Raw genomic sequence first — 17,632 nt, 5'->3', positions numbered from 1 at the left:
TTTGCTCCCCTGGAGAACCATTAGGTAGCACAGGTTATGCATGCAAGGAAGCATTTGGATCCCAAGAGTGAAAGCTTCCAAAGGTAATACTTTGGCCATTTACAGATGAAAAAGTTGCTTCTTCCCTGGAGGGGTGCAGAAGATTTCTGCAGCCACAGTGAAATGGTTATTAACACCATTCTCCTGCTGCATTATGGGCAATGGCTGTAAAAGCAAATTTGGCTTTTACAAGGGAACAGAGACAGCTTTTCCAACATATTAAATGTCCTGTGGCAGCTAGGAGAGCCATATACTGTGATTAAGACCATTACATCTGCGCTTGTGACAAAGAATATTCTGCTAACTCCTCAGAAACACCTGCAGAAACAAGTTACACTTTCTTGCTTTCAAAAGAAAACACTGGGGAGTTATAACAAGTATAGTTCCATATTTCCCCCAATGGCTATTGTGTTTCCTGAAGGCAAAGAAAGAGATTCTTGATCTCACTTACAATAATGTAATCAGAAATTATACCAGTCAAATCAAATTATTAACACCAGGATAAAGCTGATGGAACTGAAGCAGATTCTTGGCAGCACAAGATGTGCTTAAATTGATCCTTAAAATTTTTCTCATCACATTATCCTTATTGATCATACATTTTAATAATACTCCAAAAGTCCACACTACTTTTAGCAGGTTTTAACCAAAACCTCCTACCTCCTGTACCTTCTCTTTTAAGGCCAAAATCTGAAAACCTTTGTAGAAATATTTTGCTGGCATAGAAATAGATCAGTTTTATGATACTCTTCCATTTAATTTTTAAGAAAAGAATGCAACTAGGAATTGTGTTAGTGGTTATTCGAGAAACAAGAAATGGATATTCAGTTACTTCTGAGTGCCATTAGCCCATCCTGAGAATAGTCTCCACTTCTAATTTTTTTTTTCTGTCTTTATAAGACAAAAGAGTTCCTCTCAGATGCTCCTCCCTTTCCATAAAGGGCATGAGAACAGCTGATATGTCTCACACTTGCTCAGGGTTAGTTGTGTTCACATCCACAAAAAGTCTGGATGCCTGCAGAGTCCTGTCCAGCAGCAGTGTCTGGTGCTGCCCATGGCCTGGCACCCCACTGAAGTACTGAGGAGCAGCAAAGTCTGGTTCAGATCAGATGAAAGCTTCCAGGCTGTGTGGCTCCCCATTATCTGTTATTTTGAATGTCATGTTGCATCGCTGCACTTTAAAATGTGGCCTCTCCTTTTCTGACAGCTCTGTAAGTTTTGCTACAGGCTATTTCACTCAGACCTCCAAGATCCAGTCTTTGCTGAGTTCACTGAACAGACAGCCATCAAAAAAACCTTCTCCTAAAGTCATCTCTATGTGTTTGCATGGGACTCACAACATATCTCAGTGTTTCCCATGCAACTCTGTGGGGGACACCCAAACTTTTGTTTATCTATCAGGAAATCAATTTCTTTATCAAAGAAGCTGAAGTGCTGGCAGTACCAAGGGAGGCACTCAGAAGACCTTCTCTTTTATTTTTTCATGAAGATGTGTTATTTGTTCTACCTTTTCTTATGAGATAACTTCCAAATGTTTACTGTGCATGACCTTGGTCAAGATGTGATGTGCTACAGGTGCTGCCTCCAAGCCTGTGCAAGTGAAAGCAGGCAGCCAGCAAGCAGAATTTGGCACTTTCAAGGAACAGAAGCATTTTCCTGGCAGCCCAGCAGCTGGGGTTCACATTTCTGGAACTGGGGTGTGGTGAGAAGCAGGTGTCCCCAGTTATTCCCAGAGCCCAGAGCAGATGCACCCACAACACAAACCTGCCTGGGCAGGGCTGGTTCATTGTGTGTAATGCTGCTGTTTTCCCTGGGAAAAGTGCCCAAATGACAAAGTGGACGGAGAGGGATGTGCTGAGGCTTCAGCTAAAGACATATCCAGCCGGGGTCACCACCATCTGAGAAACTTATAGAGAGCTGACAAGGGCACCAAGTGCCTGGAGTGTTTGGAAACATGCTGGGAAAAAAAGCCCAGAGGAAAGCATTGAGGAACTAGATCTGTTTAGTCTGGAAATGCAAGGGTGAAACTTGATAAAGGTCTTTTAATATAGAAATGTTTTTAATAAAAAGGGCAGGGATCAATTATTCTGCATATTCTGCTCTGCTCTAGGGGAATGATGTGAAGAAATCCACTTAATTGGATATGAAGGCTTTTTATTCTAATTTTTCACACAGGGAAGCAGAAGACCAGGCCTATGAATATTGTGGAATCTGTTCTCAGACCTCCAAGGGCACTCAGACATCTGTTGATCATCTAAGTGTATTTGATCTCTGTTCAATGCAAGAGGCTCTTGAGCCCTTTCCCAGTCCTTTGTACCAATGATTTTGCAAAACACTGGGCTTCATAAAGCACAGGCACATGGCATGACCATGAGAACAGATGAGGAAGGAAGTTTGTTTGCTGAGTGCTCACCAAAGGAAACCTGTAGCTCTGAGTAAAGGAATAAGAATCTTCCTCGCAAATCAACAATCCTGCTTCAAAGACTTGTCTCAATCATCACTGTCTCCTAAAAAATAAACGACGTGGCTTGCAGTTCCCTGAACTTCAGACCAGAAAAAGGGAAAGCACTGAGTTTGGCCAGACTGACTTTGTAAGAAGCAGAGCAGGTCCGTAGTTCAGAGGTAATTCTTCATCCTTATACAATGACTCTCATCTAAGAACCTCAAAATATTAAAGCTTTATTGCAGGATTAAGTCTTCATGAGCTAGGTGGCAATCTCACAATATTTTACAGAACAGTGAACAGGAGGTTAAGAGATGTGTTATGCAGAAGATTTGATCATCACCTGTGACTGAAATCAAAGAAGTCTCGCTGAGATAAATGAAAGCTAGAGATGCCCAGATTCCTCAAATCAGTCCAATTGTTGCTTGCAATTAGTGTTTAAATAATAGAAACCTAGAAGTACAGGCTTTCATTTCATACCAGCTCCTGCCAGTGGATGTGAGTCATCAGGGTGTCTTACAGCACAACTGTTCATCACTACAGAAACTATATGAACCAGAAAGATTCCATACTCTTTAGATTGAATAGACCTCATGCAAACTTCTGTCACAAACACAACTGCTTTCCTGGCAAGTTTCAGGCATGCAGCTGATACTGAAACATGATGAGTTATTTTAGAAGTCACTTGCGTAAAATAAATAACGTGCAGCATATGTTATGTTTCAGGTTATGAAAACATTCCACAACAAACTGGCTTAAAACAATTAAAAACATTTCAGTCAATGGACAAAAGTTCAAGCTGTAACTTTTCTTGAGCTGCCTCTGCTTCCAAGCATTTGTCTTCATGATATGTGTATTTTCAGATGTTGACAGCAATGTTCCACATATAATCTGTTTGAAAATCTCCACACAGATTTGCTACTAGTAGAGACCTCAAAACTATGACAGAAACAGGCTAAAATGAACTTCTTGTGTGAGATGATGCATGATCAGACAAGAAGAGTTCATACACAAAAACCTGGAAATTCTGGCTTCATCCAGCAGTCTAAGCCACAGCCAGGGAAGTTCCAACCATGCAGCCAGGGACTGACTGAGGGAAAGTGTGAAGTGGCTGACAGGGGGAATCCAAAATCCTTTCAGCTGAGAAAGACCTTTCAGATCACTGAGTCCCATCAAGAAATTCAGAGGAGAGCAGTGGATGAGGAGATGGAACGTCTCGGTTGTATTTCAGTTTTGGGAAAACAAGGCTGGGCATTCCTGGTGAGGGAAAGGATCTCAGCACTGTCACAGCACACGCAGTCTCCTGATGCCTTTTGGTGTTACACACAGAAATGTTGGAACATTCTTTTGCCTTTTCCTGTGTCTGATCTTATCTGTTCAGTTTGAGCAGTATGTGCAGTAAACAGCCAATTCTACATCAGGAGCAGCTGCAACACTTTAACTAATCAACTTCTGCATTTTCTTTTCACTTTTTTTTTTCCTGCCACAGTCATTCGGGTCTGTATGAGGCAAACCAGAAAAGCAAAAGGCTTCATAATTCCAGGATATTTACTTTGAGATGAGAGATGTAGGAATTGGCAGTGAGGTGGATAGGAGCATGGAAGGCAGCTGTGTTATTAGTAGCAATATATCTATTACAACAGTGTGTAGACATGACACCTAAGAATGGGGTGCCAGGCACTACAGACACGTCATGACAGCCAGAGCTTCCAAAGCAAACCAATCTCACAGCCCTGGGACTGGGAGCAGAGGCCAAAGATATGAAATACCACATCCAGGATTACAGAGAGGGTCAATGGCAGAGAAAATATTGAGCCCAATCCCAATACTCAGGGCAGGATCACTTGCTGTATCTGAGTGAAGCAAATCAGCAGTGCCTGTCAGCTGTGGGGTTTGTTTTGTAGCTGCAAGCTGATCTAGAGTCATGACAAATCTGTTTTCCCTCATATGCTACTGAACTATCAAAACACATGTTGACACACAGAAAAATACAATGAGTGCAGACAACAGAGCCCTCAGCAAGCAGCTGAGCATGTTCTAGCCTGGAGGGGTTGTACTAATACTACACAAAGGGCCACGCTATCACCTCAGTTCTTGGGGTAGATCTGAAGTGGCTTCAGGCTCCCTCACTTGCCTGGGACTCTCTGGGGTACCTCCTGTACCTCAGCAAGGCCAACAGCAGAAAAATGACAAGTTTCCTGCCTGGGTTCCCAGCATTCTTCCTCTTTGGTGCTGGGATACAAGCTGCAGTCTAGAACCGTGCCCTTCCTTGGAAAAACAGCAGCCTCTGAGGTTTCCTTTCTGACAAGTACATAGGAAGTATATGAACTATTTTTTGGCTCTCCTGTCAGTCAGCAACAAGGCCTCCTATCTGGCTACACCTTGTTTTTCCTCTTCTCAGTTGACATTTTTGTAGCTGCTCCTTTCTAGAAACCGCATTTCTGCTCCTGATAGTGGCAAGCAAGCAACTGCCATGCAAATGATGTGAGTCAACATGTTTCCTACATAAAGCTTTTCGGTCCAAAGTGTGGTTTCCTTGGAATGTTGACTTATTTGATTCAGAGAAATCTGGGGGCAAAACCACAACAGGAGTTTCGGAGCAACAAAGGAAAGGACTGCCTAGGCTCAAGAAAGAGAAAACTCTTCCTGGCTCCTATTGGTGACCAGAGCTTAAACATCCAAAGTCCCATAGAAAGTAATTTTGAAATAACAAATTGTCCCATGAGACAAAATTAAGTTGCTTCATCATCTCCTTTTGCAAGTTCAGTGAATCAGCTGCAGACTTCATACTCTTCAATTAAACAGAAACACTCACCGCAATCCCAACCAGCTACAGGGTTTTTGGTACAGCTTATTTTAAGAATCTAAAATGGTCAGCACAGAAGATATGCTTTTGACTTCAATTAGTGAGAAATTTGGCCTCACAAGAAGTGCTTGGCAGGATATTTTCCTGGATCTTCAAACCTTAGTCTTTCCCTACCTATAGTTTGAAAATTATTCTTTAGAAACATGCTCATAGAGGTTTCTTCACCAAAGAAACACATTTTTCCTCCTTTCTGTAGACAATAAGTTTATTGGAGGGGTGCTCATAAACCAGCCAGCTGAAATTGTTTTAAGTAAACTTGCTTTTAAAGCACGGGAAAGGAAAGTTTTGTTTTACTTGTTGCCCTTTTTCTGCCTTAAAAGCATTTTGCACTCAGATTAAAGGATGAAAAGAGATGAAATAATCTGTACCTGCAGCTGTTAGCAGGATGAGGAGGGCAGCTTAAGGAACAGAGAAGAGAAGGTTTGTATCAACCTGGATTTTCTATCCACCTCACATGAGGCTGCTCACAATCCTTTGGAGTGTCACAGAACCACTTTTGTTAGCAACTCAACAGAGACATGGCTACAGAGCACTGCTACCAACGCTCAGATATTTGATAAAGCTTTTGGGAGAACAATGTATTCCCACTATCACTAGCAGCAAATACAACAGGACAATTTTGAAAGCTTCTCTTCTCAGGAAGTTTTTTTTCTCTTGTCACATGTGCTTAATAGCTTTGGATAACATCCAGTGTCCAGCCTCTTATCAGGACTTTCCTACCTTTTAACATCCTCCTGCACTGATGGATGGCCTAAACATTAGCAAGCAACCTTATGTTGCAACAGTCATAGCTTGGCTTCCTCTGGTAAACCAAATGTCATTTGTTCCATTAAAAAAAAACAAAAAACAAAAAAACCCAAAAAAACCTAAACATATAAACACTCATTTACAACCTCAACCTTACTGAATGGCTTTCTTGCAGGAAAACAAACAGATCTCTGCTTGAATTCACTCCTGAGACACAAGGCTGGAAACAGGAGTAACCCTTCCATTGCAAGCTGAAGCCTGACCAGCACTGTGCTCCACTCAAAGATTGTTTTGCCATCACTTGCAGGGCGGGATCCTATGGAATTTGCCTTCATCTTTTTTCGTTAGCAGGTCAAAATCCTGAGGAAACACTTGAGAGAAAAAATGAAAATCCAAAAGAGAGTCCAGGAAGGTCTTGAAAAGAATTAGGAAAAGAATTAAACAAACATCAGGCAGGGACCAATGGCCCACTCACAGAAAGTCTGGAAACACCAGGAAGGCAAACAAAATCACTGCTGGAAACAGGGCATTCCCATATCACCTGGATCCCACAATCCATTAGCAATCATATGGTAACAGCCATCTGCAAAGAGCTGAGAGGGAAGACATTTATTGTAGGGAATGACATGCTGTTTGCAGTGGCATATTCCACTCCTCCTCACTTTTGCTTGTTGGACAAACAACATCAGTGCAAGGATAATAAACTTGCTATGTGCTTGATTTTTGACTCAGGTCAGAGTCTGACTTGGGTAAAAAATAATAAATTAGCATACAAGCTAAAGCTTGGCAAGCAGGTTAAATTACTTTCTTCAGTGTTGTTGGATTACTGGGAAAAATACTAAACATGAATAGCTTGAAGTGTCACATATCCACAACTTAAATATGTTGATTATTTCTAAATCAAATTGTAAAAAAACCCACTAAAAATCCAAGCTTTAAAAAAATCTCACTTTTTACACTTATTTAGCAATATTTTAAGGAAGTTAAATATTTTTTTTCCGGTGAAATTTAAAACCCTGTGATTCCTGGTTCCAAGTTAAAATAGCACACTCTACCAGCTTACTGATTCTTCTAGTTGCATCATCCCAGCCAAAGGTGTCAGCCTCAGACATCTCATCTGAATTTGCCTGACCCATTCTTGTGAGGCCACTCAGATGCTAAAGTCTCCAGATGTTTTTTCCAGTACAAGGGAATCAGGTGAGAAATAAGATATGATTAACCTCCATTCTCACCGTGTGCCTCTTCATTCTCTTCTTTTTTGGGATCAAGCATAGGGTTGCCTGTTACTGCTTCTGAGTTTAGCACAAGGAATCCTGAGCTCAGGGAGACTTTGGTTGATCCATTATGCTTTTAGTCTCAGAAATCTGAAATGGAACCAACCAGCAAAGTTGCAGCAAGTGGAGGAATAGAAGGGCTGTGAAGGTCAGATCTTCAAAGGACTCCTGAACTATTGAGAAATTGTGCACAGAAACCCGTGTGTGTATGCCATGCAAAGAAATTGAATGTGTTCTGCATTACAACTAGCATGCAATCCACCTCATCACACTTTAATCATCTAAAAGCTGAGACTCAGAGTCTCCCCAAGCTTCCTGTAGCCAGTGGGCAGAAAGAGTCATCTCATCTCTCCAATCTAGATGCCTCCAAGGCTGAGTGCTGGGAATGCAAGAGGCTGGACTCACCAGAGGTCTATTTTAATGTCATTCTGTGCAAACACACAAAAGCCATCTCCTGCAGATTTCTGGATGTTTTGCAAGTCAGTGTTCCAGACAGCTGGAAAAAGCTGATTCCTTTTTTCCCATGTGAGCAAAATTTTCAGGCAGAATGGACTGTTTCTGGGAAAGCTGAATGGACCTGGAAGTCTTTTAGAATTAACTTCCCTGGCCACTGGATAATCCATACAAACCAAATATAAGTCCTGAGGGGCATGCAGAGGGGATAGGGAAAAGATGACCCCTGAAAAAGGGAGCAGGAAACTATAATTAGCATATTCATTAGCCAAGGGCAGGCAAGTACAGCCTTCCTGTTGCCAGATAATCCTAAGCAGATCTGGTCTTTGTTTGCAGAATCCTTTTGGATGGCCTGGCTGCTCTCTGAGAGGAGCTGGAGCAGGCTGGGGGGCCTGCCCTGCCTCACAGACAGATGTAAGCCAGGTTTACATGTGCGGTTGACATCCATTAGTGGAAATGAGTTTCCATTTTCCAAAGGGTCAAGTCAGAGTAATTCCAGCAAGCACAGGGAAGCCAGAAGGCTTTTGCCCAATGACTAAGGCATCCCAATGCTTTTCCTGACTGAACATGACAAACAATTATGAGGCATTTGCACACTGGGGAGTGCAACCTCTCCAGAAAAACAGGGAAAGAGAAGCAGAGCTTCAATAGCTCTGATGAACACAAAACCAGTGGAGTTAAAGACTCCATTCCAGACCTTCTACCAGTGTGAGCAAAGACATTGCAAATGCAGCCCTTCCTGAGTCTAAAGGACCACCCAAGGATCTGTTCTGAGGCAGCATCATCAGGACAGGGCAGGCTCCTTGTTTTTCCCATGGGCTCTCCTGCAAGTTTGGCACCACTGCAAGAGACAGAAGCCCTCAGTAAGTGTTTAGTTAACTAACATTTGAATTATAAACAGTGGGTAAAGGATGAGGAAATAGGACTCGAGCAAACCGTGAGAAAAAAGCCTTTTTGCCTGAGACCACAGCAAAGGGACTCCTAATCAAGGCAACACTGTGATTTTTCAGATTCCCTACCACACTACATTACAGCCCGCCTTCAGTGGCCAACAAATGTTTATTAAAATAAATTCTGACTAGAAAGCATTAATTTGAGTAACACGGTTGCCGTTCTGCCGCTCAGATATTTTCCCAGAACTGAACTTTGGAAAGATGAGCTTTTTCATAAAGCCCACTGAGAAGGTACTTTCCTGGACTCAGACACAGTGATCAGCAGAGATATTGATCGAGCTGTCTCTGCAACAACAACAGGAATTATACATTGATTTCTCTGGAGACTGGATTATGTATTGATTATGCGAGAGGCCTAAGTAATGCTATCATGTCTGGCTAAAATGGTGCTCGTAGAGTAGAGAAGTCAATAGAAAGGGGAGATGAGAAATCCATTGAGGCAAAGGGCAAAGTCCCAGGGTAATTAATTAAATGGCAAAATTCTCCTGGCTCAAGTGATGCCAGGATTTCTACTTAAGCATTTAGCATCCTGAAAAGTCTCCTAATAGGAGCCTGAAGGACGCAGTGAATAACGCTTTGAGCAAGTAAATAATTCTAGCCCATCCCGAGTCCATGTAACACACTGTGGACAGACAGGCACTTCATTCATTGCTTACTTCAATTGGGTCATTAATGAAATGCATAGGGTTTAGAAAAATTTGAAAACTAGCTGTGGAGATAACTCCTGGACCAAGCCTTAAGGGGCCATCCACTACAGCCAGTGAAAAGAGATACTGTGCTGGCCTTTTATCAGCAAGATAATAAGCTTACAGGGGGACAGAGATGACTTGCTGGATATAAGTGCCATAAGCTGAATTTGTAAGAGAAAGATAACAATGTAGAAACCAGTCCCTGAAGGCTCACCTTTCAAAACACAGAGCCTCTGTCTCACATTAAACTCTGCAGATTGCTTTACAGAAGCTTAATGTTTCTATCTTCTACTGCTTCCCTTAGAATGGCATTCAGCTTTTGTTCTGGCCATCTCAAAAACTAATTATAACATGTTCCCTAGGAGGCATTTATTAAAACTAAACAGGTAGAGGAAGAGGTCTCAGGACTGGAATCCAATTCTTAGTACAGTGTGACCTGCAGGATTCAGCCAGAATCATTAAGAAGTGATAGATGAAACTTCCCTTCTGAGAGATGGAAGGGCTTCACTGATCAGCAAAGATGACTCACCCAGAAGCACAAGTGCTGAAGTTTGCTTTTATTCTGGGGGGTTAAAATAGGACGGAGAGTAAGAAATCTCAAGGAGAGAGGCAAAGGTCCTTGTTCTCAAGATCAAAGCAATGGCCAAAAGGAAACTGCTCTGATGGTGCACAGAGATGGGAGAGGAGTCTGTCAGCAGGAGCCTGACTCAGCTGCACAGCCTGGCCCAGCAGAAGGCCTCGTGTATAATTTTAATTTCATCTCACCCATCTTATGGAGATGTTTTCTTCTCCATAAACAACTGATTTGAGAGAAGGGCACATTTTAGCCAGTAGACAAGTAGAAGGCCAGGCAGTGCTGATCAGCCAGAGTCCCTTTCAAGGGACTTTTCTCTCCCTTCCTTATCCTATAATTGTTCATAAAAAACAAAGAGATTGTTTTGTTTACCAAAATGCCCACTGATAGCCTTAGACTGGAGTAAGGAGGTTATTGCTGTGCCCAGCTAACCTCTTGCAGCAAAGAAAGTGCAAACATGGCCTTTATTCTGTGCATTTCCTGGAGGAAAGAGTACTGGACAGGAATTCAGATAAGAAAATTAATGCTGTTGCTGTTCTTCATATTCTGTGAAGTATTTTAATGGGGATAACAATACACATTAGACATCCTGTTCAGTAACATTTTTAGTACCCAGCTGAGTCCAAATATAAACTATAATGGCATATGGAGACTGTCTTAAGAGCCATTTCAAATCAATTTAGTTTTATATAGCGTCTCTCCAAGTCTCTCAAGGTGATTTACAGTGAAAAAGCAAATAGTGGGATAGTGATTTAGTAGAGTAAGGCATGGCAGCTGTCAGGCAGGAAGGCAAAAATGCTGCATGGAGACATAAAACTCTGATTTAAAAGCAGTTCAAAGGTAAATATATCTCTTTTCTCTTCCAGTACAAGAAGCAGTCAAGTAATGAAGCCAGACTGGGTTCAGTTTAACTCAACAGTTCAATGGAGCCATTTACAGATGGAACTGGACCTAAAACTGAACCTTTTCCACTCAACTGCTGAGATTGGGAAAAAAACAGGGAAGAAATATTTGTGACCAATTCATTTTAGCAGTTTTACCATCATATTTCACAACCTCAGAAATTTCAGACTTCCTGTGGGTTGGACTTCTGCCCTAGGGGCTTATGAAGTCAAGAAGGCAGCTTTAAGTGCCTTTTTCATGGAAATTGTTAAAGTCTTTTTTAAAGAAACAAGTTTCTAGTCAAGAAACCTTGACCTGGCTGGTGTGACAACCATTGTGCTGCTCCTGTGCACAGAGAAGGAATACTACTGCAGAGAATGTTTCCCTCAGCTACAGGACACCTTTCCTGTGGGTTTTTGCCCTCCTGCTCACCCCTCGAGTGAAGCTGCTACAGAAGCCATGAAAACACTCATATTTTGGTGTTCTGAGTGTGAAAATCATATGCGCTCCTTACATTTCCCTCCCACCAAAGAGTTCAGAACAGGCTGTTGGATGTGGCTGTGGATTGAGCAAACTTTAGGTAAGAGAGAGGGAATACTACTGTCTTCCAAGGACCTGAGTACACAGAATCTTGGGACAGCTCAGTGTGGAAGGGACATTTGAAGATCATCTGCTCCAACCTTTCACGGGAAAGGAAGCCTAGATGAGATGATCTAGTGCCCAACAGCATCTTGAAAACCTCCAGTGATGAGTGATGAAGACTCTACCAATCCTTAGGGAGGTTGTTCTTATGTATCTCTTCTTTGAGAGGCCTAAACCACCCATGTTTCCTTCCACCTAAACCACCCATGTTCCCTTCTAGGTGCCAGTATTTGTCAGAATTTGTCACTGCTGTTGTCTGTAGGTCAGGGATGTGGTGAAAGCCTGACCTGCTTGTCCACCAGAACAAAGATTTCATTTCCCCAACAAGCTGGCAGGGGCTGTTCAGGATGCCAAGGCTGTGGAGGGCCTGAATTGTGATCACTTGAAAAAGTACCTCCTTGCTCTACATCCTTGCATGTGCAGGGTTTGTTTAGTGGCCTCAGGGCAGATATCTCAAGGCAGTGACTTTGTGAGTCACACGGCGCTGGGAGGCCTGCTGGCATGTCTGTTCATCTGGGAAAGTACCTTCTCCTCCTCCCTGCTGTGGAAGAAGTGTATGTTTTATTAAATAAAGTGCATGTTCCCTATGCAAACGAACGCCCTTTGGAATGGTGATATACTGACACGTTGTATGTTAAATATGTATGCCCTTTAAAAACTGAAGCAAGAACTAAAAATCATTTATGAATATTAAAGAGCAAGAAGTCTACTTTTTGTTTTCACTGTGCTTCTGATCCTGCACTCTGGGAAAAACACTCCTCACATTTTAAGACTGAATTATCTGTCCAAGAACTAAACCTATAATTTTATTCTATCAGTCAAGCTGTATGTCACGCTATTTTTGTATCAAGACAATCAGGTTCTTTGAAGCACAGACACACACCTACTTAAAAGAAGCTTTCAGCTGAAAGCAGAAGACACCAGAAACAGCAGCAATTTGTACCTTTCAAGGGACTGATAATTAAATAGAGAAATGGTGATCCCAATGAAAAGAAGGTTTCTTTGCTGGCCAGGATGATGTTCCATAGGACATTTGGGTCCAGATTCATCTGTTTGGACTGCAGACATCAGTCCTTTGAATCACTGACTTCTAATGGCTTCAGATGTGTCCTTTGGAGATAGTTATTTCTCTTTCTTGACAAGAAAGGACAGTAGGCCATCAGCACTCCTAACCTGACTACCTTAGTCAGGGATCTAAAATGAAATTACATTAATCCAGGCCTTGCTCTAGTTTTTTTAAGTATTTGTTGTATGAGACACCTATTAGAAAGTCTAGTATTCAACCCATTGTTACAGCACAGTCAACCTTGCCTTCAGGAAATATTTTCTGCTATGCAGGGTTTCCACATCCCTCTGGGAAGAAGCAGAAGTTTCTCATTAAAGAAGAAAAGTGCAGAAAGACCAATGCAGACCTTAAAGCACCACCAGGGAGGCAGTTTTAGATTACAAGTGAAGGAGAGTAGCTCTGTTTCACAGGATCACAAAATGGGTGATGTTGGAAGGGACGACTGGAGGTCATCCAGTTTCCTTCTGCTCAGAGTTGTTAAGGTAACTTGCAAATACCAGGAAAGTCTCAGGACAGACTGTAAATATGCTGTGCCAATTTTACATACTGAGAAACCAGGTACACAGGTCAAATAAGAAGCACAGGACACGGCAGAGAATGGAAACTCCAGCTCTGGAGTCCAGTATTTTTCCTTCCTGTAACACCACCGTTCTTTGTTGATGAAGAAGCAGCAATTTTCAGCTTGGTCTTCACATTCCCTAAATTATTCCATGTGCTTCTGGCTGCACCATGGATGGCAGGAGAGCCAATGGACAGCAGTGAAAGGCTTTTGGAAACCTGCAGCAAGACTGGCTGAAGTGAAGCAATGCTATCCTACCCTCACTTTACTAGCTCTGCTATCAGCAAAATGCCTTTCTCCCTTTCCAGATGGGAGCTGGAGCAGTGGTAAATATTTTCCCTCAGAGTTTGTTGCTCATTCCTCTGTTGACAGGAATTTTAAGACAAAAGGTCATTTTGGTGGATTTAAAAAGCAGTGGAACTTCATGCCCCTAATGAATGGGCAGCAGGAACTCATACTGGCAGCGCTCAATGGCTGCACATGAAACTAGCCAGGCTCAGTAAATGAAACCAGATCCCAAAATGCAGCCTGAGATAACTGAAAGTATGCATCAAAGTTTATTGTAGGAAAATGACTGAGTGGAAAAAGAGTGGTCTGCTCTGCCCTTGCACCTCCAAAACATATTGTACCATTTAAACCCTCCAGAAAGACATCTGCCAAAAATGTGATTAACTCTCCTGAAGGTCAAATGTATTTCTTTCGTAAAATAGTTGAAGCAGCAATTGTACGTCTTTGATTACTCTTACGAAATCAACGTAGGAAAAATCCTAGGATTGCTCTTGTGTTTGAAGCTGGATGTTTGCTGCTTACTGGCAGTGACTCGTGTAGCAAAGGTGAAATGTGGTCAGGAAATGATTGTAACCCCCTCCAAAGGGGTTAGTCCCAGAGCAGCCCGTCCCAAATTCCAGCAGCACAACCGTGCCTCTGTTTGGAGTGCCACCCTGTGGACACGGCTGCTCCCATGAGCTCCTCTCCTTCCCACAGCCAGAGAGGCAACACTCAGGACCCACCGTGGTGGACACAGGATGGATGACAGCACCTCTGAGCCCCCAACCCCACTGTCCTCTGTCAGTCTTGCATGTCCCTGCCCACCCTGGGGAAATGGTGCTGGGGGAGGAATGGGAATTTCTGTACCAAAATACAGTGTTTGTTATGAAACACCATCTTTGCCTGTGCTTTCTACACAACAGAATATGAAATGCCATCACCACTTCTGGGCTGGATAGGAAATAATTGAGGTATCTGTTGGTGACGACTGAGGTCTCTTGCATTATACCCCCAATGCAGAGCTTTGTACACTGAGAAGAAACCAGAGAAGCCCTCTACTCATCCACAGATGAATTAAACCCCTGGTAAGTCAAGTTCATCCTTAGAAGTCAATTTCTGGATTGCATTATAATTTTTTTTCTCCCCGACTGTTTGTGTAAGACTTGCAGGTTTATTCACTGGAGATTGCCACCATAAATTTTAGGAGTCTGGCTTACAAAGCCTGTAACAACCTTGTTTAGTAAAGGTGTGCCTTGTAGCATTCCTTCAGTAATGCCACTTTGGCTGCCCCTTACCTCTGGGGTGAGGTATTTCATCATGATTTCCTTTCCTTTCTCTCCCAGCTTTTCATCTGGAGCAATTTCATATTCTGCCTGGAACAGACATATAAAAAATAAAAGTCAATATTTGCACCCATATTTCACTATTATAACTTCATTTTGGATGTGGCCTTAACAGAACACTCTGTATGAAAAACCTGAAGGACAAATATAATTTTCTAGTGGAAGTAAAACCTGTACACACAATCTTATTAAAAACCTTCCACTATATTTTGACCAGACCCTAGTGGTGCCTCTTCTGGGGCTTTGTCTCTTAATTAACACCAATAGAATTTAATTAATTTATATTTTATAACCTTGCAAAGCCAGCTTTCAGACAGCATTCAGTGACAAGAGACATCAACTTCATTTGGTTTTGCTCAAAAGGAAGGTGGACACAGAATGTGAAATTATTTCCCTGAGTAGTAGAGAAAGTGAATGTTTGTTAACCCTTGCCACAGTGGTATTTCAAGTGCCAGGTGAATGCATATACATATACATATACATATACATATACATATACATATACTCTTCAAAATATTGTCTTTTTTGTTCAATGTGTCTTTTCTATGTATTTATGCCTCGACCTTGGTCTAACGGTACTGGTGCAAAGCAGAGAGACCTGCTCATCACTATTAGTGATCCTTGGCTCAGTCTCTCCAGAAGACTAATTTCTTAGGTGGATTTCTTAGGACCAAGAGGAAACAAGAGAGATCATTTAGAGGAATAGACACCATAAGCAAAGTTCTCTTTAGCTTCCTTAGTTCATGAAAAAATGGAGCATCCCATCCTCACACACAAAGTCTACCCACATTTCAAAATTCCGACTCCTCTAGGCATTGAAGCATTACTGACTGTTGATGAGCTTTGTTTACATTAGAAACAAAAGAAGCACTACATGTGTAACACAAAGCTATTAATCACTTCAGCTAAAGTTCTGGATCCATGGCAGGCATTCGAAGGAAACACGTGCTGCAGGGGACACCGATGGCAAAATGACAACAAGTTCTTAGAGACAATCCTGCTTGGCACTGCCTGGGACATGAAGCTTTAGCCTGCAGATCAAAATATTTAATATTTTCCAGAAGTTAAAAAAAAAAAAAAAAAAAAGGAAAGAAAAAAAAAAAGAAAAGAAGACGACAGCCTAACAGCTTTCATGACTGTATTAAATAAAGGATCCCAGAAAATCCTGCCAAACCAATTAAACAACCTGGTCCAATACAAGCTGTCTGCAATGATAAATGAGGAGGAAGCTAAGAAAAAAAAAAAAAAAAGGTAAATCAGACTGAACTGGCAAACACTTGGAAGAACAAATTTCAGAACTATTGCCCACTGGAAGATGTATGTACTGCTCCAGGCTGCATGCAATAAATCTGCAGGCTGGCTGTAATGGATACCCCAGCTAAGCAAACCTAGGAATGACATGGAAACCACAATGTAGTAATAATGCTATTCCCCTTCTATCTGGCCAGTGCTCATTTAGCTATTGCAGCTCAAGTCTGGAGCTGAATATTTACACACAGGCATAGCAGGTTGCTTGAACGATCTGGAATTATGATTTGATTTGGTTTGGCAAATGATAATGGCCACAAATAAAAATTACGTAAAAACAACCAAAAACCTAAAATCCACAAGTACAGTACTTCTTTTTGAGTGACAGTTTTGGGGATGAAACTGATTATGTTCCCATAAAGCTCAATACAAGGGTTTAAAAAAATCTTTTATCTAATTTCCTGTCCTTTTAGATGGTATCTGAGTTTGGGTCATTTCAGCTCTTAAAGTACAGAAACTCTGAAATGCTTAGAGCATCTTAGCAGCATTTTTCTCTGTGATTTCTCTCTCCTTTATTTGCTTTCAAACTCTGATAATATATTGTCTCCCTAGCAAATAAAACCTGATTATAAGTCATCATCTCCGAAAAATTTTATGTTCTTTTTGCCACACGTAACCTGTAACAGTTACATCCCATATGAACTGTACAACAGGAAACAAGTCGGGACAGACCAGAAGAGAGAAACTCAGCAAGAACTGGATGTCTTGAAATGCAATTCCTGATGGGATCCAACATATGCAGAGCTAAATGCACACCTATACATGTACAGAGTATCTCATTCTGCCTCAAGATGGATAGCAAAGAATAAAAGGAAAGTTTAATTATACTTGCATCTGACATTCCCAGGAAATGTGACATGGTGGTGGTGAAGGTGGGAAGTGACAGACAAGTGAGGATGTGAGAAGGAACCATAAGCTCCAACTGTGCACAGAGGTAATTTCACTGTAGGTCTGCACTAAAAGCCTGTTCCATCTTGTTGCTAAGTTCATTATTATTTCTCCCTTCAGTGCCATTTTTGAGCTATTCAGCAACAGATCCTGGTACATTTTAAGCCATGACCTGTTATCACAGGAGATAGACAGGGATGCTCCTCTGCCACCTGCCTGGGAAGCCACCAAGGTCCTCAGCTCCTGGTCTTTAAATCACAAGACACCTCCTCTTCTTTCCCAATACTCAAAAGCATGGCTACAGTGTGCCTAATTGCTAGAAATAACATCATTACTTAAAATCCGTGTGGAACAAACTATTTTCCATTATTCCTTTGATGAAACCAGGCATGTGTTTCAAGGCTCCTGCTCTGAAGTCTAATAGCTTCTCCATGCCCTAGTTAGGTCAGACAGGGCCCTATTCATAGCCCATAAATGAGGGGAGGATTTATGATCACCCTGAGTCCGTGGGACAAGCTGCAGGGAAGGCTCTTTCTGTGGGCAGGCACAGATTCTCCAGCCCAAATGGGGAAAGGATGTGGGCTGGCCACTGTCTGCTGCTGACTTTTCTTCTGGCTGCTGTTTTGGAGGTAGTAGTTA

At 41.9% G+C, this 17,632-nt stretch overlaps 1 protein-coding gene across 2 annotated transcripts in view; it reads right to left on the bottom strand.

Moving 5' to 3' along the window:
- The window catches only part of GRK5 (G protein-coupled receptor kinase 5), a 156,299-nt gene that overhangs the window by 36,738 nt on the left and 101,929 nt on the right, over positions 1 to 17,632 (bottom strand). For both annotated transcript variants that reach the window (XM_083866633.1, XM_083866634.1), the window contains one exon: positions 14,750 to 14,827. In XM_083866633.1, coding sequence (XP_083722759.1) covers positions 14,750 to 14,827 — 78 coding nt within the window. The remainder of the gene's footprint in view (positions 1 to 14,749; positions 14,828 to 17,632) is intronic.

The sequence above is a fragment of the Zosterops lateralis genome, assembly GCF_965231275.1.
Source record: "Zosterops lateralis genome assembly, chromosome: 8".
Classification (NCBI taxonomy): Eukaryota; Metazoa; Chordata; class Aves; order Passeriformes; family Zosteropidae; genus Zosterops; species Zosterops lateralis.
The sequence above is the reverse complement of the archived record's forward strand: the minus strand, read 5'-3'. Positions and strand labels throughout refer to the sequence as shown.